The sequence below is a fragment of the Falco rusticolus genome, chromosome 7 (genome assembly GCF_015220075.1).
Source record: "Falco rusticolus isolate bFalRus1 chromosome 7, bFalRus1.pri, whole genome shotgun sequence".
In the NCBI taxonomy this organism is placed as follows: domain Eukaryota; kingdom Metazoa; phylum Chordata; class Aves; order Falconiformes; family Falconidae; genus Falco; species Falco rusticolus.
This window is the reverse complement of record NC_051193.1, coordinates 72563818-72588486: the sequence shown is the minus strand read 5'-3', so window position 1 is coordinate 72588486 and position 24669 is coordinate 72563818. Positions and strand designations below refer to the sequence as shown.

Here is a 24669-nt window from a genome sequence, read left to right as displayed (position 1 = left end):
ATCAAGTTTTGGAAACATCACATGCTTCCAGAAAAATTTTCTCTTGCTTAATGTCTCAATGATTACACCATAGGCGGGTGCAGAATTTCAAACAGTGGGTGTCTTGAACAACTGACTTTCCATCCACTCTTTTCTCTGCCAGGCACTGGAGCATGAGATTGCCATTTACCAAAATATGATGAAAGAACTGAGTGAAAGTGCCCAAACTCTTTCTCTTGTGGGCTCCATCCAGTATGTTGAGGTTGATGCACCAAAGGAGCAAGTTCATTCAAGACTCCAGGAGCTGCAAGAACTAGCAGCAGTGAGGTATAAACTAGAACTGCCTCTTGGATACTAGGTTTGATGCAGAGCCCACTGAAGTCAATGAAGGATTATCTCCAGTTACCTCACTGGAATTTAGATCATATCCATTATGTCCTCTTTTTTTCAAGTATTTAGGGAATTGCTTGTTTCTGTATTAGTTCTGTGCACCTGTGAGCTTTTCATTATTGCTAAGCAAGAACTCTACATTTTATTCTGGAGTTTTGCTACATATTAAGGATTTCAGGCCCCCAGATTTCCTCTTTGCCCTTCATCATCTTTCTGTAAAGTGACTTGAGATGCCAGATTCTTACTTGCCTTTGTGGTATTTGGAATCTGCTATCAAAATGAAAAAAATATTTTTAAAAGGTTTCCTTAATATTGCTTGAAAATGTCTTATTACATAGCAGAAGGGAGACAATCACAGTTACACTTATCTTTATGCCTGGTGGCTGCACTAATGTAAGAAGGGTTTTACACTTGAATGAGTTGTTTACTTTTCATTTCCCTTCCTTTCTATTATTGTTACATTAAGATGTTTACAACAGGACAGTTTGCTTGTGCATGGGGTTTTTAAACACTTCGGGTTTGTTCTCAGGAAGGAAAAAGTGCCTGAACAGTTTAGGTTTTTCCTCCACAAATATTTCACTCAGAAAAGGAATGGGGCTCTGCAACCAGAATAACGTATAGATGAGTCTGAATACTAGAATAATTAAGCCTAGAGGAAATGCCAAGCATCAATAGAAAAACCTGTGAATGAAAATCAGAAAAATAAACACTTAATTGAGAAATATCAAAATGTTTCTGTGTGTTGAACACAGAGATGTTTAGCTTTCATTCATGCTTAATGCTAATTTGGGTCTCATGGTGCCTTATTGGTGCTTTGGTTTGTACCTCTGATCTGCGTTCTGCTTGCCAGGGTGGACTTTTTCATCAGGCTACATCTCTTGTGATATCAGAGCATTTGTGAAGCAAACAGGGAAGCCACGTTCATCTTTCCTGGAACATTTGCATAATGGCCAGGCAGTGTTAGCAGATGGAATATTGATATTTTATTTACTGTGGAAGGCCTGTAACATGTCAGGCTGTATTGTAAGAAACTCCAGATTTTAAGAAATATGCAGCAGGTTGCAGTAATTTTGCTGAACAAGAAATATGAGCAGAATTGCATAAAATGATTTCATAACATTTGCCTTCCAGGCACACCATCCTCCATTAGAAAGGTTGCCTTCTCATTTTCATAAGTACTGCAGTTATTTTTTGAAAGACAGATCAGGACAGATTTGTGGGGGGGGGGGGGCAGGAAAGAAGGACATTCTCATGGGAAGAAAAAAACCCAAACAAAAAAACAAAACCAAAACCAAACATTCCCCCCAAAAAAACCCCAAAACCCCAAACCAGGGAGAGAGCTCATGCAGGCACAGTGCTCTTCTGGGAAACTCAGCCGATGAGTCTGATTGAGTTCCAATCTTGAGAAATAAGTCAGCTCTTACATTAAAGAGAGTGAGTCTTGATGGTGAGAGGTTTTGGGGATTAATAGGAATAAAGTTACTGATTGCCCTCCTTTTATATTCCCTTGGTCTAATTGTGTTGTCTTGTCTCCTTCCCCCAACAGAAGGAAGAAGCTGGATGACACTCTTGCCTTGCATGAGTTTCTACGAGAATATGAAGATCTGCAAGACTGGATCACTCAGCAGAAACAAGTAGCTGACTCTGAAGACTATGGAAATGATTATGAACATGTCTTGGTGAGTTTTTTGAGTCACAGATCAAAAATCAACCAAACTCTATATAATGAGACCGTAAAAGGATTCTAAGATTGTCCTTGAAAACTTGTAAGTGTAAATAACTGGGAGACAGGAAGAGAAAAGGGTGGAGAGTGGGTGGGGAGGATTGGCTCAACAGGCAGGCAGCATTGCCTAACACATCCTGTTACTGTGGGGGCCGAGCTGCGTGGAACAACTGCATGGTAAAATGTCTGCACCTCCAGAGAGCAGCTCCTTTCTATTTTTAATAACCAGATATTTCAGTGTTGTGTCCGTTAAGGATTTTTTTCATCATAAATTCTAATATACAGACATCTGCAGCTACATGTCTTCACATGGCACAGAGACTAATCTAATGTCAGCCTGTTAGAAATCAATAGCCATTCAGTATCCTCATTTTTATAATTAATTTCAAAATATCTTGTGTCCTAGATCTTAAAACCAGACTACATTATCCAGTTATAGTACTGAATACACATTTGCATTGATGAAGTGAAAACAAGTGATAGAATAATTGAATTCTGCATTGAATGTTTGTTTTTATCCTTAGTAATTGTTTCTTCCTCCTATCCACATCACAAACCTCATGTTTTGCGAATAGCTTGTAGCTCCTCATGGTCTTTGGTGGTAAAATCCAGTCATTCTCTGCAGTTTCTCAGTCTCCAAATACAGTCAGCTTATTATATGTCTTTTGGCTATGCTCTGATAACTGGGCAGGTATGTTTGGGAAAAGAGACCACTCAAAATGCCTTTTTTGTTACTGCTGTTTTTCCTTCAAAAGCAACTTTGTGCCAAATATGACACGTTCCGACACCAGTTGGAAGCAGCTGGGAAAAGAGTTGTGGCTTGCCAGCAGCTGGCAGACAATTTGCTGAACTGTGGACATTTTGAGTCCAGGGAAATTCGGCAGAAGCAGAAAGAGCTAAGGTAAGAGACTTGTGTTAGCTCTGTAATACGTTATCCTTTCAATTCACTTTTAAGGAGGATGAGGAAGTGACAAGGAATTAGAAAAGGATAAGGCATGTCCTCCCAGTTTTCTAACTGCAAGACATGTGGTTTGCTCGCTGATACAGAGCTGCTGCCATGCCTCATTTAAAAATAGACTACTATAAATGCAGACATTATCTGCTTGCTGATTTGCCTTCTTGTAAATTGCATCAGAGGTGCTTTATAAGTAAGGGGTGGGTGAACTTCCTTTGTCCTTTGAAACAGGATCACCTAACTGAAAGGCTAGGAATTTAGCTGCTGCTTTATTGCTTCTCATTTTTGAGTTTGAATCCCCTGACTGCTCTGCAGAACAACATTAAGATGTTCTGAGCTTCTTAGGTCTGACATCAGCCCAAGATGACCCAGAAGAGAAGCATAAAGAAACAGTACGATCTGAATAAGTTCTCTTAAGTCCTGCATATAACACCTGAAAAGTAAATTAGAGAGAGGCACCCTTATATAGGACCATCTGCTTAAGTGCTTGGAGCAGACAGGAGGACATGGACAGAGTAACGTATGAGACATGCTGCCCAGCAGGGAATTGCTCCAAGAGAATTTAATGGCAGGAATGAAAAAGTCAGAGGAGGTCTTGGTTTTAGTCTTTCTTCAGACTGTCGATCTCCTTTACTCCTGGTTTAAGTGTTTTACGTGGTTCTTTTCCCCATCCTCCCTTGTAGGAACTCCTGGGAGGAGCTGTTGGAGACCACCAGATTACGAGGCGAGCATCTGAGAGATGCTGAGGCAATTCACAAGTGTTACCAAGATCTAACAGATGCTCTGTCCCATATTGAGGTAAAAAATAATTGGAAAGTCTCATATAATGCAAACTTCATTTCAGCTTAATTTGTGGAGTATTATGATTCTCAGTGTGCTTACTGCTGACTTAATGTCAGCAAGAAGCCTATATGTTAGGAAAAATGTTAAAAAAAAAAATCCTAGGAAATCCTTAGATGCCTGACTGGTCACCTTATGAGAACCATTGGTGAAACCAAGTGCAGCTGGAGTTGCTGTTCTGTGGGATGAGCTGAGAAAACCGGGGCTTGAGCTGAGTTGGCCACAGTGCAATGCATATAGTAATGTTTGCAGTCATCAGGCCTAAGAAACCGTTTACTGCCTCACTGTGGTGGTTCTTTGTAAACCATCAGCTTTATGTACTGAAGAAAGAACTGTCTTGTGAGAAAGGTGTCTGCGTTACAGTGATAGTTATAGTTAGCCTTGGAAGGTTGTCAGACAATCATGTGACCCGATGTGAAAAGACGGGCCAAAAATATTTTCCTCTCATTTCAATTCCCAGTACTGGCCATAATTTCAAACAGTCCCAGTGTGAAAACTGAGGGGAGAACTCCCAATGCAAATCTTCAGCCCTCAGTTTTATCTGAGCATCCTGAAGAATTTCACAGAGAAACCACATCCTTGCTGTAAAGAGCGGTGTGGTTTCTCTAATGCAGATATGTACAGGAGGTGGTGATCCAGCAGAGCTTCCAGTGTTTGCAAGGCAGCAGAGCTTTGTTAGGTTACATGCAGTAGATTTTCTGTTTGCTTGTGCTGGCAGAGGCAGCCCTGCCCAGCTATGGTGTTCCTGTTTTCTTTCCCTGTTATGAATGGAAAATCAAATGTCATAATATTCCACTGTATACCGGCTGGGGTTTTCAGAACCTGGGGCATATTTAACTTCAGTGATGAAGTAGTTAATTCTGTGGCAGTGACAAGTGATAGTTCAGAAACACAGACTGACTGTGTCTATCCCCATTCTGAGCCTGGTCCTGGCAACCAATACACCTTCTTGGGTCACATCTTGTTAATAAGCTTCACTACTGTGTGGGAGAGCAATCCAGTTATCTTGCCCATCCTTTCCTGTGTACCCTGGTTAGATGTCTACCAGGGAAAGCCATTTCTCATAGGAACGTAGCACTACAAGATTTTGCTTAAGTCACCAACTCCAGTACCATCATAGCATAGGCAACTACAGCATGCATCTCTTCCTACAGGAGTTGTTGGCACCCCAAGACCAGCCTGTCAATCTGTTACAGAAAGGTACTTGTCCAGTGGTTAGAAATGTTCTTCTAATTTTCACCTCAGTTGACCTGGAGCTAGTTTCTGATAATTTTATTCTAGCAACAGTGTTGTCCTCCAGCTGAAGTGCCTTTTCTTTTTGCTTGCTGTGTTCCCAGTGCATGTCTCTGTAACAGCTAAGTCCCCCTGAACCTTTGCTGAGCTAAGTAAATGTTTAAGTCTCCTTTTATGTGACGGTCTCTCCATTTCTCTCGTCTTCACAGTAATCTTTCCTGAGCATGTATAACTAAATCTTTATCTAAAGATGTTCACAAGACAGACCACCTGTATCCCAGAGAATGCCCTGAAACTGTTGGTTGATAATGCTACTGTAAGAATTCACTATATGTCACTGCAGCAGCTGTTCAAGATTGATTCCCAGCACAGAGTCTGTAAGAGATTCTTCTGTATTGTCTGATCAAGGAAAGACTTGAACCTTCATCTCTCACACTCTGGTTGGCTAGCTTAATCACTAAGATACTTACAGCCGAATTACTAGGAAGATGCACTAGGACAGATTTTTCCAGCTTCCTTTTCCCTGTCATAGTTGAGTAACCCAGGATGTCCTTAACTGCAGAAAGAGTTGCACTACACAAGCAGGCTTGTAGTGTGTTTTGCTTGGAAGTAGAAAGTAACAAAGCTTTCTCTGATTTCTGCCTTCTAGGAGAAGTCCAAAAGTATTCCAGATGTTGTTGCTAAGGACATGAGAGGTGTGCAAACCCAGCTCCGAAACCATGTGGCCCTGGAGCATGAGCTCTCTGGGAATGATCAGCAGGTAATGGAAGTAATGTGTAGTCTTTAATGTGTAGCCAAAACTCAGGTTCCCAAGACAATCATAATAGTAATTTGGTATCGTGAACCAAATTATTACAGGTTCTCTGTGAGAGACTGGAAATCTCTAAGGATCTTCCTTAGCCTTCTGATTTTTTAATATGTTCAAGGTCTGATGACAGTGATAAAGTAGGCCATTTAAAACCTTACAAATAAGGCACATAGTATAATGAACGCTGCTGAAGTGATTCACAGGGATATTTTTGATCACTGTTTAAAATGTATGATTATGCCAGGCTTTGTGATATGTTTACCTCCGCCTTCAAAGCATTCCAGGCGATTACAAGAAAAATCTACAATCTGGTGCACGTGCAGAGAAACTGAATATTCATTGAACACAGATTGCATTGCTTGACTATGGAGGATTGTAGAAGGAAAGATGGGGTGGCAGTCTGGAATCTTCAACAAGTTTAGAGGGATAGGTATTGGACTGGGAGAAAGAAGTATAGGGCTCATTTTACAAACTTGTGAAAAGTGTCAGCTCATGAGAACAGTTTCCTTGTGTGTAGATTTGCTTAGCTTCAACTAGACCAATAACGCTAGTATGAGTTTTCATCCTTTTTAGTAAATGTAATGGTATAGTTAACACTGTGTGTGTTATATTGACATTACTTAAGTAGTTATCCCAGTAATATCAGTGGCCTCATGCCTTGGCCTTGTGGCGAATAATGCTAGAGTTAATCCCACCAGCTGCTTGTTACTTTTAAAGGTAAAAAATCATGAGATATGCATGAAGAGAATGTAGTCGCAGTTAATCTGTGTGGTCATTGGGGAAAACACAGTATGGTTAGATATTATTTACATTACAGATGTAATAAATGATGTGGTAAAAAGGAGAAACAAAATCTGTCTGCCTATTTGAAAAATTACTGTTGTGATGAGCCTTAGGAAACACTGGATGTCACTGTTATTCCATTGAATTGAAATTAGGGAAGCTTTTGTTTAGCATGAGAAAAATGAGATCAGAAAATGTTACTTGAATTGTAGCTTCATGTACAATTAACATAACCCTTACAACTTTTCTGATACTACGTGAATCTCTATGGTTCTCTTTCTTACTGTCTTCTTTTGTCCCTGTGTGTAGCTGCAGGAGCTGATCCACTCCGCAGATCATGTTCTAACCCATTGCTCAAAGAAGCAGGTGGAAGACCTGAAAGCAAAGCAGCAGGCGATAGTGACCAACTGGAAGGCCCTAAAGTTTAAAGTGGCACTGCGCAAGAAACTTCTGGAACAAGCATACAAGCTTTACCAGTTTCAGGCACATGTAAGCACTTCTGCCTTCTGTCCACTGGTACACAGAGGAAAGCTGCTTTCAATGTGTGTGAATCATAGGTGTATAGTTCCAAGCTGCAAAGTTGATTTAAAAGGCTGCAGGTGGTATCTGTGTTATTAATCAAGTATTTCAGTGCTTGCAGCTATTTAGAAGGGTGTTAGAGGCTATGGATCTTTTGCCTTCTGTGTGGAAGAAGGCTTGTATCTGGCAGTGTATGGGATAACTGATAGTTGTCAGAAACTGTCATCGCTTTGCAGGAGTAGCGGTAGTCTTTTCAAAGCTCTGCAATTCCCACTGAGTAAGAGTGATAAAAACAGATGTTAGACTCCCTTTTATAATGGCTAGAAGTTTGTTCTCTCTCTCAGGGCGTGCAGTAACCCTCAGTTAACTTACTTCATGGAATGTATCAACAACTCGCTGGTCTTTGCAGTAACCTCTCCAGTTGCTAAACCACAGTGATACGCATATATCAGTGTACCATCTGCAATGCACAGTAGCTTTGTCTCCAAAGGACTCAGTAGGTTGCTGAGCTGTGATTTGCCACAGAATACTTGGCAAACGTCGCTCTCAGTGAAGTCACTTGAGCTACACTACTGCAAATCAGTAGATTATTGCTGGATGTTCTGCAAGAGCAGTTACTAAAACAGCAAGGATGCCCCCTTTTATCATGAAGTTGCTAATGTAGATTTCTAGAATACTTGTATGTCTTTTTTATTCTTGAACTATTCCAGGTGTAACTTCAATTAAAGATACCTGTGGTAGTTCACATTCTGTTTCCATGTTTGCTGGGAAGCAGAGAATATCCAGGGTATGCTCACCTGGAAAAAAGCTTTCCATGTGTTTGTCTTAAGGTTGTGAGCTGGTATCAAGACCACAATAGAGTGTACGTGATGCTTTTGTGTTAGCATAAGAGGCTTCTGCAAATTAGGCTAATCCACTTTAAGTCTCTTAAAAGTGTTCAAACCAGCATTTGGCACAAACCAGTTTATGGCACTTTGGGTTTTTGAGAGTTTGGTTGCGTGCTTTTTTTAACTGTTAAGAATCCACTATTTTGTGCAGAATTGTTGATGGGGAAATAAAATTAATTTAGAATATGACCTAAGGAAAATTAGAGTGGCTTTACTGATGTAGGTGAAGGGTTCATTTGTCTACTGTCTTTCTGACAGTACCTAGCAATGATAGTAAGAACAAGGCAAACTTCTTCTAGTATGTATTCTTCTAACATATATTAGACTCTTGAAGTCTTCAGCCTGGGGGCAGCTTCATCAGGAGATGGATCTTTGTGGATTTATCTGTTATAGCATAGTCACTCAGTTTGCTTTGTTATTGATTGATTTCAGAACTTTATGTCATAAATTTATCTATTGACTTCAGATAGAAAATGTCCTGGTTGGTGAGGATGCTTTTTTCTTTTTATTGCTGGAACGATACAAAATACCTTTGGTTTGCATTTTGGCTGAAGTCTGTGATGCATCTTGTGATCTGAACGGCAAATCTGTAGCCTGTTTCTTGGTCTGGCAGAGTGTCCTTTCATCTTCATTGGTAAATTTGCAAGCAATGAACACCTTAGAAATGTATAAATCTATCTGTCAGTGCTTAATAGAGGGCTACACAGTCATTAAGGCACTTTCTTAACATCATAAAACAAAATGACCGAGCCAGGTGGCTGTATTCTCAGGGACATGCCTAGATGGGATTATGCCTCAGGTACCTCTCTGTCTCTTTGATGTCAGTCTGCTGGCAAGAAGTATTCCTGATCCTCTCAATTTTCACCTCCTTTCCTGACAATAATTCCTGAAGAAATGAAGAGCTGGTTCCACAAGTTCGGTAAGCTCATCTTTCTGCCCAGATGGGACAAGGCAGGATTATACAGCCATGTCTAATGACTGTAAGAATCTCAGTAGATCTAGGGTAGGTAAGAGCAGCTTTGCTGCAGAACATTCCCCAAACTGCTGAGCACGAGGCAATTTTGCTCCCTTTCCTCTTTCAGCTGTGCCAATAGGTCCACAAAATTTTGATGTTAGTCACAGCTGGCTGGTGTACATTTTTCATTAGTGTTGTTCATATGCAATCCATGGGGCTTTTTTGTTATGAAATTGTGCACAGATTAAGAAGTGAAACAAAACCAAATAAGCGTTCCCATGAAATGAGAATTCCGCACAGTCATCAAGTGTATCTCCTTTCATTCCATCAAGTACGATTCTAGTCTGATTAAACAGCAGAGCTGGCCCTAACTGACAATACACGGTAACAGCAGAGGGCTCCAAACCTTCCAGAACACTCTGTCAAAGCAGAGGAATTTAGACATAGGCTCAAAGTACTTCTGAATGATCTGAGGTTCTTGTTCTGAAGATTGTGCTAGGATCAGCATGGTCTCAGTTGAGCTCTGCTTATGTGTTTCCTGCAGGCTGATGCCTAGTCTGTCATTAAATGTTGCTGGCAGTGGCAGTCCAATAACCTCTTACTGGCTCTTGACTCATTTCATTGCATTAAATATCCTGAGATTAATAAAGATATTTTTTTTTCCTAATTCTTAGTTTACAATCTCAAGGATTCTTAGACGTTTGCCATGCCAAGTGCAATGTCAAGTTTCTACAGTGACATCCAGCTGTTGTAATTAGTTCTACAAATCAAAATGATGCCAATATGTGTGCACTATGTGGACCCCTCTAGAAGGACCACAGTCCTTTAGAGTAATTTTGTAGCTATGTTCACTGGCCTTAAGAAAAGAGTACCTTGGCTTTAAAGCCTAAACTCTTAGGACCCCAGATTGGCCAATCTCAATTTTGTGGTGCTTTTCTGAAAATGTTTTTTCCTGGCCAGCTTTGAGCTGTACAAAATTTTGATGATACGGATAAAAATCCTTGAGTAAAATGGAACAGGCACAAAGCAGTTTCCATTACATAGTTTCCTTCAGCAGAAAAGCCAGCAACCATTCACAACAGGAAAATTTTTAGTTTTCTGCAGTAAAAGAGCGTTTTTCTTCAGCAGTTACTATATATAACAGGTTTTTTAAAATACACTTAAAAACTTAAAGATTGTTAACTAACTCAGAATCAAATAAACTAATCCAAATATAATCACATTATAACAAAACTTAATTTATCATCCATATAATCACCAGTTCAGTCCTTTGCAGCCCTGTTTTTTTACCAATGGACACATAAGAGCAAAACACCTATTACAGATTGAAGTGAGGTGCTTAAAGTAAGTGGACTGGTGAAGGTGCAGAATCAAATTCAGAAAAAGACATACAGGGAATGTCACAGAAAATGTCAAATTATTTTTACTTGCACAAATTTCGCCAGTCACAGTCAGAAAATAATTCTTGGAGATTTGGTTTAGGATGTACTTGCTCATAATTGCCTCAGCTGAATACTTCAGGCGTTTTAAGGTACTGTAAATATGTTTATTGGTTCATCAGATTTTGAAAGTGAACTAACATTACATCCTTGTTCCTTCTAGAACTGTGTTTCTGTGCCATTCTCAGTTGTATAGTCACACAATTCAAGAGCTGAATCTGCATACTTGATAATGCTTAAGCATTTTTTTCTGTCTTGCCTTTTTTCCACCTTTATTAGAGTGAGTGGATTTGTTTTTCACCTGCAAATTCTCAGTCTTGTTTTAGAGTATGTGTACACCTTAGGTTTCAAATAGACATGTATTAGCCAAAGCTAAGTCACAGAAAAGTAGGGTGATATTATTCTATCCTCTGTGAAGGAATAACACCAGATAATAACACTTAAGAAATGACAGACTAAAGGGCAATAAAAGATATCATGTTGTCATTGATGTCATATAACACAGTTTGATATGATATTACATTATGATCCATCACAGTATGTAGGAATTCTTGCAGTCATGTTATCCTCCCTTGTTAAAATTCTAGAAGTACTCTAAACCCTAATGAATTTTTTTCTTTCTTATCTGTGATTTTATTACCTATTATTCACTTAAAGTTGAACAGCTAGTTTATGGTTTTCCTGCCTGATAACCCAAGCTTGAGCTCTAACCTCAGCTTCCACATTTTCTTGCGTTCCAGGTGTGGGACTATATCTTATGGACAGCAGAAATAATAAGGGAAATGAGAGCCAAGGAGACTATTCGGGACATTTCTACTAGCAGCCTGAGACTTACCCAGCATCAACAGCTACTGGCAGAGATTGAAGCCCGAGAAGAGAAGTACAGTCATGTTGTACAACTAGGACATTCACTCTTGCAAGATGAGGAAACAGCTTCAAAGGAGGTAACTGAAGCTCGTTTGAGTTTGGGCACACACATTCAGCTGCTCAACACCAGTGTAACTATCATTCTACACTATATTGTGCTGTAAGCATACAAAAGCATGTGTACACTCACACAATTTCCATATACATGACTTACATTTGCCTTAATGTGTTACCTAGTTTGAGCAGAAAAACACCTGTTCCATATCCTACCTGAGCAGTAGACGAGTGCTGGCATCTCCTGAGGGCCCACTGCAGCAAAGCTGGCTTATTTGAGAAGTTTGCTGTGTTCTGAGCAGTGGAGATAATTCTGCCAACTTCCCAAACTGGGTTTTCACATGAATACTATGCTTCGTATTACAGTGCTATATCCATACCAGATCAGGCTGGACAAAAACCTGTCAACCAAAGAATGAGAACACTCAAACATATGAGAGAGTTTAGAGATGAATTGAAACATTTTCTGTAGTAATGATTTCTGCTGGTATATTTAATTCCCTGCAAATGAGAGATGGAAATCAAAATGTCAGTTTACTCAAGACAAATAGCTTCTAAGATTCTTACAGTATTATCTCTTTTCTAGTATGTACTGGTTTATTTCTCCACTGACAATTCATTAACTTGTCTCTTGATTATCTTCAGAAAACGGCTGAGTTTGTGCAAAGTACTCTCCCATCTGACCAAGCTAATTCCTGAAAATTTTGCAATTGAATATTGCAATGTATTACCACAGTAACTAGAAATCTTCCTGTCTGTAAAGTCCCTTGCCTGTAGAAAACTGTAGGGAAAAATATTTATAGAAGGCCTGTGGATATACAAAGTTTGGAAGGTGAAATTACATGGTCTAACATTGAGGCATGTATTCACTGATTAGGAGGATATGGTATGTTGGTAACTTCTCTAAGTATCTGTCCTATCCCAATTTGAAGTGCTATAATTGCACTGTTACGACTAAAAGTAATGAAGAATTAGGATTTAATTCTGGTAGGTACACTTGTGAAACAGTTATCTTTCTTTGCTCTTGGCTTGGGGTGCTGTATATGCTGTAAGAAGCACTTCTCCATTCTGGAAATGAGATACCTCTGATTCTCTTTCTCACCAGATGTAAGTGCTAGAGCTTGTTCTGCTTTTTTCTGTTTGATAATTCTGTTGCAATTCAAAGGGCTTATCCACCACTCCACTTAATCCTTTCTCCTCGCACCTTACCCTGGTCCATGTGGTATAAAGACCAACATGAGTTTTCCATTGGAAATGGTTTTCAGGTTCAGCAGAAGCTACAGGCTCTGTTGGAAGAGAAGGAAAATGTATACAATGAATGGAAACAGAAAAAGGAGTGGCTGGAGAAAATACACCAAGAACAAATGTTCTACAAGGATTGGGATCACCTGGACATGCTCCTAAACTCACAGGAGGTGAGTGAATTATAAACTTGAGGTAAGTACTTAAACCCTTCAAGCATTTGAACTCTTCCAAACTAAAAGGGGCACTGCTGTTCGCCTACAACTTAAAATCCTGTGTACTGACAAGACACACTTTTTTGTTGCTATAATATGCATTGTGATATCCCTTGGAGACCGTAGCAATGTACAAGCACCTGCATTTCTTATGGGGCTTAGGTGTGGAACCAGAAGCAAAAAGATGATCCTTAGCTGAAAGATAATTCATTGCAAATGAACACAAGAGCCAGCAGATCAGTCACAACAGAAGAGGGAGTCAACAGTCCAGTATTAGTCAACTTGCATGCAAACTGCTTAGCCACTGGCAAGTTGTTCTGTGTGCTTCAGAGAGAAGGGAAATTGTAAACAGTATTTGAAGGAGGACAGGGAGATTACTTTGCTGGAAACTTCACCCCAGGCTGAGGGTTAGCGCTGGGGAAATGCAGCTAGTAGGATATGGATGTTGGCAGTGTGAGTTAATCCAGGAAAAGGAATTGACTTCTCGGTTCTGCAAGGCGGTTGATAGCAGTGTGGACAACAACTGAAAGAATTTGATTGTAAGGAATATTAGTTTCTGTTGGATGCAGTAGAGAAAGATGAGCTAATGAAACAAGCCCTCTCATGAGAAGAACGAGCTGATATAGTTAATGCAAAGACAGAAGGAAGTTCTTATAATCATTTTGCAGCTCTTGAAATAGATTTTTTTTCCACCAATATTAGATTATCTTTTGTTGTTCTTGCACTTTCCTGGATTCATGCAACCTTCTAAAAGGCTCCAGCTTGAGGTCTGACATATGCTGTGACAAAACTGAGTGCAGAATTCAGACATCTTTTCCAGTCACACTCTGCAAATTCATGGATTGATAGATTGCTGTATGTGTGCTGAGACTTGGCATGCAAACCACATCAGAGGATTGAAGATTGCCCAACTGAAGGGTTGAAGCAAAGCTGAAGGAGTGTTGTATCTCTGGGTCATTTTTTGTTAAGGAACTATAATTCTTAATTCTCCAAGACCACTGGCAGCATAATGTAATGAATGGCTCTCAGTTTGTGCTGAGCTCTGTTTTCCACCAGTGCTTTGTCACTGGCACTAAACCTTTTGGAAAACCGACCCTGAACTGTGCCATGTGGTGGTACTTAACCCATTGGGACTCATGGGCTTGGAGCCTTCTGCCGCTCATTCCTTGAAGAAAATGCGTATCTCCATAATTCCCTACAATTGGCACCCTTGGCAAGCATGGCCTGCGTTCTGAGTTGGTGCTGAAACATGAAACTAAGAGTGTTTCACCTTGGTTCAGTTTCTGGAATAAAATATTACATAGTTCTGCCCATAATTTTTTTTATTTGTTGCTTAATTAACAAATGGCACAATTTGCATTATATCAGTCTCGATTTCCTACCAAGCAGTGATACTGCTTGTAAGCTAAGCTCCTGCATGAGTAGCATTGTCAGGGAAAATATAAACTCTACCTAATTTTTTCAACTGTATTCTTTCTCTTTTCATGAAATGGAGATCAGCCAACATGCAGAGACTCTGTGGCTGTGGCATCTGCTTTGCTGTATATACCTCAGAGGTAAATAAATGCATAGGAAGCTACTATGGGGTAGCGTTTCTTCTTGCCCCTCAGTCATGAGTCCTGGTGGCAAAAGACTATGTTACCCTTACATGAAAGAGGCTGCATCTGGCATTTCTGGTATGCCCTCAGCACATTCTGTACAAGTAAACTGCAATTCATATTACTTCTTTATTCAGGTGAATTTACCATTGCCATATGCTCTGAGGTAGACTGCTACAGAAGGGGTGGGTGTTCATTACAGACTGGGGAAATGCTCTTGGTAGGATCAGTTACAGTGCCTGCCTCCTACCACAAGTTTCTTCAACCAAAGCAAAGCCTAGATTGAAGACTGTGACCCTGAGGATCATGAAGGGCAGTTCTATTATCAAGAGTCTTTCTTTCATAGGATTTTCTCTGTGGACTTCCAAGGAGCCTGGTACTCACAGTGAGAACTGAGTTCAGGAGGTGGAACAGTAAAGCATGGATACTTGGCTGTCCCTCCCAGCACCCCTTCACAGAGATATTTTACCGTCAGGGAGAATGACAAGAAAATAAGGAGAGGGGAATGATGACAAGTTGGTCTCATCCGTGCAGGTATAGAGAATGAGGGAGGCATGCATACGCTCTCATGTTCGCTCCACCACCCTCTGCCTCTGAATTATTTTTTTTTTAAAAAAAAGAACACTTACGTTGAAAAGAATCCTCTGGCTATGGAAGGAAGATTCATAAACTTTTTGTTTCTCTTTTTGCTTATATTTAATCCTCAGAAGATTACCACGGATTGAAGAACTGTTCCTTTTGTGAGAGGTCTGTACATGTAAAGAATTGCAGTTGCATGCTCTCAGAGTTACTGTTATAAAAAAGTAGGTCTTAGTGGTGTTGCCATATAGACAAATGTCCCTGATACTGCAGTTGGTGGCCATGTATCTACCTACAGTACATGAAGGAATTACAGAATGCCATGGATTTCTAAATTATCAGAGTCAGCCATATGTTTCCTTCTTCACTGACAATAGTCCCTACCATCACCAAGGTACCACAGTGCCTAGAAGAGACTGTTATGGATTAGTGCTGAAATTTAACCCAGGAAATATGCAAGTGCTGTTAGATGGGAAGAAAAGATGCTGAGTTTGTTCATATCCAAGGATGCAAGCAAACAGATCCTCAGTGAGCTGTGAGCATTCAGGATGAGTTTCAACTTCCGCTACTCTGGATGCACCAGTTAGGCCGATACTGTGAACAGCTTTCCTTTCATGAGCTACTAGCTTTCTTCCATCATAGTGACTCATTCCTGAGTTGTCCATTCTTGTCATCTTGCTTTTAACCCACAGCTGACACTTCAGCAAAAGTGCTTTCACCAATACTCTTTAGCTCTCAGGCAAGCCAATGTTCCTAGGTAGCTGCCTTTTCTTCATGGTATGTCTCAGCTATACTTCATATTCCATTGCTACCTGTGCATTTTAAATCATATTTTGCTGTCTTTAAGTTAGTTTTACTGATTTGAGACCTGGCAATGCTGATGAGCACCTCAGTGTCGAGAGCAATGTCAGTCCACAGTGAGTATAAATACAGTGATGCAGGTTTAGGCTGTTATGCTGCTGAGACGACAGAGGTATATGTGTTTACATACAAAATAAGCTGTGTTTGAAGAATTTATGGGATGAAATCAACAAAGAAGGCAAATCATTGCAAGAGGTGGCTCATTTGCTGCTGTTCACAGAAGAACAGGATGGAATTTACCTTCTGCCTTAATACGTAGTGCGTCAGCCTGGCCCTGAATAGAAACGGTACCACAATTCTGATTCCTCTATGGCTGGAATTCCTGTATTCCCAGACTATCCCCCCACTGCTTTTCTTCTCTCATCTCTAAGTGTGGTCATTCTTCAAGTGAGTCACTCCTGTGCTGCTAGACTCCCATCTGAATGAGAGAGAAATAGCAAGAACTGCAGAGCTGTCTTTTGCAGCTGCCACCGTCTGCCTTGTGGATCGCTATATACAGTTTGGCAATGAACTTAGTTCATTGCTTCACTTAGTTCCTTAGCCACTATTTGTATTTTACTTCTCTGCATTTGAAAAAAAATTGGAAGAGGAATGTATTCCTTTTGGATGCAGCTTTACTACTACTATATGGAATTAAAATGTGGCTGCATAGTGATGCAGACTCTGGTCCCTAGGGAGACAGGCAGGATGGTAGGAAAGCAGTCCTTTCAAATGCGTTTTCAAAAAGTATTCAGCCAAGGCATCACTTGAAGACTATCGGACTACTTTCCCAATGGGAATTTTGTCATTTAGTGCTTTCAGAAAGGACAAAAGCAAGCACACATGCAAAAAGGATTCCTGTCAGGAAACAAGTATAAATCTCTCCACCCCTTATGTTTCATCTGACTTTTGTGTTTGAGGTAAAGCTCAGTCATGTGCATTTTACTTTGCACATCTGCAAAATAAGTGTGTGAGAAGGCAGCTTCTGCCACCCCATAATTTTTTTGATCCTGTTTTCCCAGTACTTCATATGCTTTAGAACAAGTCTTTCCCCCAGCGGCAAGGAAGAGGGGAAGGAAGAAGGCCATAGAGGAATGTTTTAGAGCTAAGAACTACTACTGAGAACTGCTTTCTCATTTGCTGTCGATGCCAGTGTTACAGGTTTGACTTTATGCCAGCAACTTATATTACATCCAGGTTACTTAAACCTTAGAAGGTTTTCTGCAATATTTAGTCTAGGATTGTTCTATGCTAAAGAAAATAGAGCACATGTGGACAAAATTAGGCAAACATCTATCTCTCTGTTTTTTTTTTTATTATTACAAATTCGGTTGTGCCAGTGCATGGAACTCTTACAGGAAACTCTCCTAAGGCCTGGAAACTCAGATCTTGCCATTTGGAGTGCAGACAAGCAACAGCTGAAAAAGAGAAAGAAGCAAAAAAATCATTTTTGCTTTGAGCAGAAGCAGTGTCCAGTACACTCTGCTCTGTTCTAATCTTTTTACAGCAGCAGATGCATTGCTCAGGTTAGCTGCTTTCCTTTTTTTCGCAGATGAAATAACAGTGAGTTCGCAGGCTGTCTCTGGCAGGCGTTTTTGGCTCCCTCCTACTCTGTCTGCAGTCTCACTGTCAGAACACTCAGGGAGCAGAGCCTTATGCTCTGTAATTTATCTTTCTGCTTATCCCACACTCGTATCACTTTGCAGACCTGACAGGCAATGGTAGCAGTATTGGAAGAGCTGTGCATTTTTATTTTGAATGTGGATTTTCTTAGTTTGTAATTTTTTTTTCTGGTGAAGGTGTATTCATCTCTCATTCCTTTGCTTCAGAGGAAGAATGGAAATTTCCAGTGCCAAAGGAAAAAGGATTAGGAGTTGGTTTTAAAAACAGGGGGAAAGGCAAGTTCCTGTGGCTTTGATTTTTGCATCGTTTAGGACTAAGCTTCAGAATGTCATGCAGGGACCATCGCTGCAATCTTTCATCTGCAACCTATATCTCCACTGTGGAAGTGATGCTGTCTTCCAGCAGAATGACCCCACCTCCTCCTTTTGAATCTGTTGTGCGGGACAGGCCTTTTCAAAAGGTGCCAGCATCAGCATGGCATCCTCCCACCGGTCAGGCAGTTGCTGCAGGAAATGCCAGCTCACCACCAAGCAGTGTGTCTTCTGAAGCTTACTGTTCAAGGTTAGATGTCATCCTGGCACACACAGACCGGAGGAAAGGTTTTGGGATCACTAGTCGCTGTGTCAGTCCTTCTGATGAGGCATCCAGGTGTTCCAGCCCTCCCAGGGACCCCCGGGGACGTGGATATGAGGTTTCTGGCATTCGGTCAACATCTGCATCTTACAAGCAATATTCAAAAAGAGAAAAAAGTGTTCATCATATTTCTCCCGAAAAAAACAGTCCCTTGAAGCTTGCTGTGTCTTTGCCCTCTGATGTCCTTTCCTGCAAAGCTCCACCAAGCTGGACATCACAGCTGGATGTTGATCTGTCTGCTGTTCCAGCTGTTTCTACACTTGGCAGCAAAAATCTGCATGCATCCCTGGAACCTTGCAATTCTCTCCCACCCCAACAAGGCTGTAGCCAGTGCAGTGTGCAAATGCCAGACCTCCATGCTTCAATGAAGCTTTACATTTCAACTTGCAGCTTGACGATAAAGCCTTTTCAAGCAGATTCCCCTGGAGGCAGTCATGCTCATTCAGGCCTGCTCATGCCGCAGTTAGAGAAGGTGCCTGAAACTCCAGCCGGTCTTCCAACAGGATCCCAGAAACCAAAACAAGACTTCCCTTCAGGTGGGTCTCCAGCCCTTCAAATCACCAGATTTCATGTGACTTCCTCTAAGTATCCTGGCCTTCCCCAGCAGACTGTCTCCAGAGATGTATGTTTGTCCCCAGCTGTGCTGACTGGAAGAGAAGATACAGCTAGTGGGAATGAGGTCACGAGCAAGGATTTAAATCCAGAGCTGATTGTCTTTCAGAACCACCCTTCATCTAGGCCAGAGTTCAGGAGGACTCCATGTGATGGTCTAACACCTGCTCACCATAAGGTTTCCAAAATCACCCTGATACTTGCCACCCCTTGGACTGCTATGCCTATCCATGTGGTAAGAGAATTTAGAAGAAGCCCAAGTCCAACAGCCTTTATCAAAACGCATGGTTCAGATATAGCTGGTCCACCTTTTCACCCTGTGGAGATGGGGGCCGGCCTCTCTCTATCAATGAATCCAGTTTGCTGCTCAGGATTACTTTCTAGCCATTGGGCAAGATCTGGTTTGAGACCTTCCCAGGAAACATGCACTCTGGAGAGCTTATGCCCTGAGAACCTTTTGACAAACATACCAGCTCACACCACGTCTTCAACTTCCAAACACACAGAGAGCACGTGGTGTCCATCTATCGCTGTTAATATTGCATCCTTTGGATCTGGGAGGAAAGCGGTGAAGATTTCCATTCCATTCTAGGAACGTTTGCAAACAGAAGTATTAAGTTCTGTTAATGAAGCCATGTGGATTTCTTTTTGTATGCTTCCTACCATGTTCCCACTCCTGAGAGATGATGTTTGAGACAATCAGAAAGCTGCTTGCATTCTGCTGTCACCGAGACTGGAGCTACAGCTTAATGCATTCGAAATGAAGCTGAGCACTCTGATCTGCTCAAGCACTTAACAAATGTTTCATTTTAACCATTAGAGTACTATTGTCAACATGACATGTTCAGTGCTATGCATGTGCTTACAGAGCTTGCATAATTGGGTCATAGTGTTCAGCACTGTGAAGGTTCAAGATTTCAGAGCCAGGAACTGGTTTTCTTCTCTGCTAGTCAGTCTGGGACCTGGGACAAATCCTCAGTGTAGTTTTTCTTTGTTTTTTCTGTTTCACTGTTTTAATTTTCTTACTTGCAGATTATGCTGTATTTCTTTCTAGACAGTTAATTCCTGGTTTTGTAACTTTTAAAAGTAATACTTCTTTTCAAAACCCAAAATATTTAAGTGTGTAAGAAGATGTCACTTCACACACACATACCCCACCCCCCTTAAAAAAAGAGAGGTACCACCCTTTCCTGAGGGAAATGAAAGGAATTCAGTCTCCACAGCATCTCAAGTCTGGATACTGCAGCTAAGTTTCTAGCAGTGAAGCTATGGGGAGTTTAAGAGGAAGTTAGTCTGCCTTCAGACAAATGTTTCATAAGTAATTATTTCACTGATGATGTTTTGTGGGCATAGGATTCTAGTCTGACACCTACTACTTAGAGGATAGAGGTTGAGGTTGTGAATTTTGAAGGAGGAGGAGATAGGTGGGAGTAAGGGATTGGAGCAGTTATGAGAAAACGAGTGCTGACTTCTGTCTGTATTTTTCCCATGTACATTTCCAATATCGGATAATTATGCCAATGAGAGAGTATGCAGTGGGAGGGGGGAAGGAAATTTTAAATACTTTTAACATTAGAACTTTGCATCTAGATTGTGAGGCCAGAGGCCAATAATACAGTGATGTCACTATGATAGAAGAGGTGTATGTATTTGTTAGCATGATAGCTTGTTATAACTTTTATTCAAATGAAGCGTAGTACAACATATTTGTGAACCATATATAATCATGGTATGAAGTGCGTTTATTTACTTTGCTAAAAATTTTTTTCATTAATTCTTTTTTGTATTTTCATTCATCAGAAGTAAATCAAATCAAACCTTGTTGTTATCTACCTGGCAGAGAGTTTGGACTTGATTACATGCTTTAATTGAAGTCATTTAAAACGGGGAGTAAATCTGGCTTTTAGTACATGCTTAGAGCTGAAAGATTTTCAGTGGAGTTCCAGCAATCTCAGCAGCAAGTCAAGGGCAGGCAGTGAGGGGCAAAACCTGTGGAGCTTGTTATACTGTGAAGAACAGAAGCAGGAGAAGGGAGTGAATTTGCACAAATACTTAAAATAGTTTTTCTTCTAGAGAAATAAAAATGACACTTCTTGGAAGGCAAGTTTCCCTTAGGGCTGTGTCAGCTCCTAGTGTATATAAATGTGAAGTTGCAGCATCCAGAGAGCATAGTTACCCTAATGACTAAAATGTTTTATTCAGTTTTTCTCCAACAGTTAGAGCTGGCCTGTTCTGTCACATGAAGTGTGTATGTAGTACTGTTTTATTTAAAGTGAACTTTTTTTTGCATTTAATTCTGCATTAGCTTGTATGTAAGAAGTCTTATGATAGCGTGGCTAAATTTATGCAATGAGCTCAGAAATGGTGAAGAACTGCAGTTAAGTAGGGTTAAAACCTCTGCTTCTGTGCTTTGCACTGTTAACAACTTTGCTATTTGTTTCATGCTTCATCTCAAATCTCAGAAAGGGCCAAGTTCATTTTGTGGTTTTAACCATCTTTGCAAGTCTTCACTTAAAAATGAGCCCATTATGTAGCCAGTGGTGAAGTCTTTGGTGTTTTATGTGGCTGAACATTACATTCCTGATGATGGGCCATGATTCATAACAGAAACAGACTTGAAAGAAAGTTTATACCTGCTGTGTGCCTGGTATGTTACCTGAGGAGAGCTATGCAGTGTTTTGTATGTGAAATCAACACATCTCATTCAAAGCAGGAGTTTGGGGACCTGTCTAAAAATATGCCAAAAAGTGATGTAGTTGACCACAGGCCAGCGTTGCAGCATGGGAGCCAGTTTCCATTCTGCTTTCAGATTGGTATAACAAATGCTTAAATGAAAAAAATGTTGCAGTTCTGATTCTAGCAATTGCTCTCGTAAGATTTGTATTCAAAAGACGAGTGGAAAGTTTTCACCTCACCAGCTCTCCAAGAAGCACTGTTAGTACTGCTGGGGCTGCTCTCTTCTAAGCGCACTGCTGTCGCCTCTCCTGTAACTTAGGCAGCCGGTTTTCTTGTGCACCAGTTTTCTTTCTCAGTATTAAAACCTGGGTACCCAAGAGCATTTGCCCAGGCTTCTACTTGGAGAACCTGGTCCAAGTCTTTTGGAACTCAGGAGGACTTTTTCCCACTGCTGTAACAGCTAAAGGAATGGGGCTTTGAACGCTTGGTGTTACTTGTGTGCAGTGATTTTCAGTGGGAGCAAGGCACTGAGAACTCCAGTGGCAGCTGCTTATGACTCACCGTCCCACACGCCCGCTCTCAGATGTCTCTCTTCTCTTTTCCAAAGAAAGTAACCGTCTTTACCAGTAGATATCCATTGCCTTTTTCTTCCACCACAGATATATGAGCAGAGAAACTAATGGCTGAGCATTTCAGGTATCAGAGTTTGCAGTTTCACTGCTAACAGTTGCTAAATAAAGGTTGAGGAGTAACATGTGGAAAATTACAGGAATTTTCTGCTTCCTCAGGTGAATCTTCTTTGACCAAAATTGGCAGATAATCCACAAAATATCACAGAGAAGCCACAGTGCTTTTAAAGCAGTGTTTAAAACACCAGAATAGACAAGCAGTATGTGACTGTACATTTGTGTACCCCAAACAGGAGTGAGTTAAATCTAGCCAATAACGTTTTATTTCCGTGATAGTAACAGCAGTGTAAGTATGGATGGTAATTATAGGTGGTTTAACAGAGCATCACAGTAGGCAGATCTGGAATACACACGTGTAGAGATCTTCCTCCACAAGAGCAAACTAAAACCAAACAAACTGTCATAATTTCACACACTTGATGAATAGGACAGATCAAAGGATTAAAGTTTGAATGACACAGTATTTGTCTTCGGGTGGGGGTCGTATTTAACATGCATAACAGAGGCATTAATGTTAATGTATTTCTTTAGGCATCCTGGTGATTAATGTAATGGGCCAGACTTATTAAAACTTAGGTCTGTTGTACAGTGGCCTTCCCCTCTTCTTGACAGCGATTACCGTGTTGGGATTTATTCACCTTTCTTCTGATAATTGGCATAGGTTATTAAAAAGCAGTTTGAACATCTGGCCTGGGCATGATATTCTTCTGTGCATTTTTCTGTATATGCAAAATATTCCTCTCATTAAGTCCCCAAAATGAACGAGAAAGTCAGGCCAGGTCTGCCTGTCAGTCCCCTTAGTCACAGCTGCCAAGGAGGACCGACTGGCAGCAGCAGTAACAAGGTCCATCAACAGCTGGAGATCAAGGTGGTGGAGCGAGGTAATGACTGAAATCTGGCTTCTGTCCAGGAGGACCAGGGCAGGCTCAGACCTCCCCTCAGCGCAGCTCAGGAAGGCTGGCCAGGGCTGAGCCTTGGGGGACCCCTGGGAGGGCCATCTGGGGGATGCTCAGGGCCACCACAGCCTTTTGGTGCACTCAGACCCCAACCCGTAGGTGTGGATTCCCCTGCACACAACATGCGCCTGGGAAACTTCTTCAGAAGATACTCTGTGGGGTTAGACAGTCATCAAGTGCTTCTGTGCCGACAGCGAGCACCGTTACTGGTTTTCTAAAGCAGCTGCCAGAGAGTATCTTTTCTGTCCTATAAAAAACAGCCTGTAAGATTGCTGTGGAACAGCAATGTTTTGCAAAGCAAGAGAGATCTCTTTAGACGTTATTTTTCCTGTGCATGTCTGTGGTTTTAAGGCACAAATTAACTTAGGTTCTTCACCAGCCATCTTCTGAAACTATTAGCGGTTGTGTTGGTTCACTGATTCTACTCGGTTTCTTTCTTGCCTCTTAATTCTTTCGCACTGTATTACTGGTCTCAAATTCTTCTTCCATCTCTGCTAATTGTACTTTACCCAGGTAGAGTTGCTGGCTAGAATTTCTCAATCTTATCCAAATACCTAGGATTCCGTGAGCTCACAGAATGGATTACACAGTGCTATATCCCAGCTGATAAACACAGTCCCTCATAGCAGCCTGAGCTTCAAAAGTCTTTCCAGTCATACTTACTCCCCTGTGAACCTTGTCCACAGGTAATTTTTGCTCATGTCCCATCACAGCCTCTGATTAGGGTTTTTTTGTCCTGCTGTCATCTTGTCATTCAATAAAGGAAGAACCTGCAGGCAACTAAATCCACTGGAAAAGAATAAATTCCTACTGGCTTGCAGAAAAGCTTATTTTTTTGTTAATAGGTAACTACATTGTTTGTTCTTTTGCATTTGACAAAACTGAAGGTAGGAGAAGGCATGGCAGAAATAATTGGGAGGCCAGTTTTGTTAACAGTAGAAAAGAGTCAAGAAACACAGGTGTGCCTCAGAAGTGTGTGAATTAGTTAGAAAAGGTTCTCACAGTGTCAAAAGTGAATAGTGCAGAGGTCAGTTTCCTTAAAATTGCATTTGTTATTTTAAAGTAAGGTCTCTCTGTGTCAGAAATGACAGGACAGACAGTAAATAAAATGAATGCAGGCAAGTTGGAAAGATGGCCTGGAAAAATAACAGATGTAGTGCACTTGGTGCAGGTGCAAGCTGTGACGTTTTTCAGAAATAACCAGCTGCATAAAGATATAATGGGGACCAGTTGGTCTGATAGCAGTTCTTCTGAGAAGTTTATGGAAGCTTACAGTAGATTGCAAGGTGAACTTGGTTCGTGGTATTGTGTACAAGTTAAAACACCATGCACAGATACACGCAGAAGATTACAGCTTGAAAGGCACACGTAAGCTCTCTGCTGTCTTCACTACCTTCACTCAGACAGCCTTGTTGCTGATTGCCACTTATGGCATCAAGTATTAGGAAACTCATTTCAAAATAAGTGGAAATGAAGAGAATCTGGAGGAGAGCAGTAAAAATAATCCAGAGTCAAGAAGACACAGCCCTTGTGGAATGTTTGATCAGATCGTGGTAGTTTTAGCCTAGATTTAG

At 40.9% G+C, this 24669-nt stretch overlaps 1 protein-coding gene across 2 annotated transcripts in view; it reads left to right on the top strand.

Annotated features, from left to right (window-relative positions):
- Nucleotides 1-24669, top strand: part of SPTBN5 (spectrin beta, non-erythrocytic 5) — a 101538-nt gene that overhangs the window by 32408 nt on the left and 44461 nt on the right. For both annotated transcript variants that reach the window (XM_037393666.1, XM_037393664.1), the window contains exons 29-36: nucleotides 143-306; nucleotides 1916-2048; nucleotides 2848-2993; nucleotides 3731-3845; nucleotides 5770-5880; nucleotides 7021-7200; nucleotides 11252-11455; nucleotides 12698-12847. In XM_037393666.1, coding sequence (XP_037249563.1) covers nucleotides 143-306; nucleotides 1916-2048; nucleotides 2848-2993; nucleotides 3731-3845; nucleotides 5770-5880; nucleotides 7021-7200; nucleotides 11252-11455; nucleotides 12698-12847 — 1203 coding nt within the window. The remainder of the gene's footprint in view (nucleotides 1-142; nucleotides 307-1915; nucleotides 2049-2847; nucleotides 2994-3730; nucleotides 3846-5769; nucleotides 5881-7020; nucleotides 7201-11251; nucleotides 11456-12697; nucleotides 12848-24669) is intronic.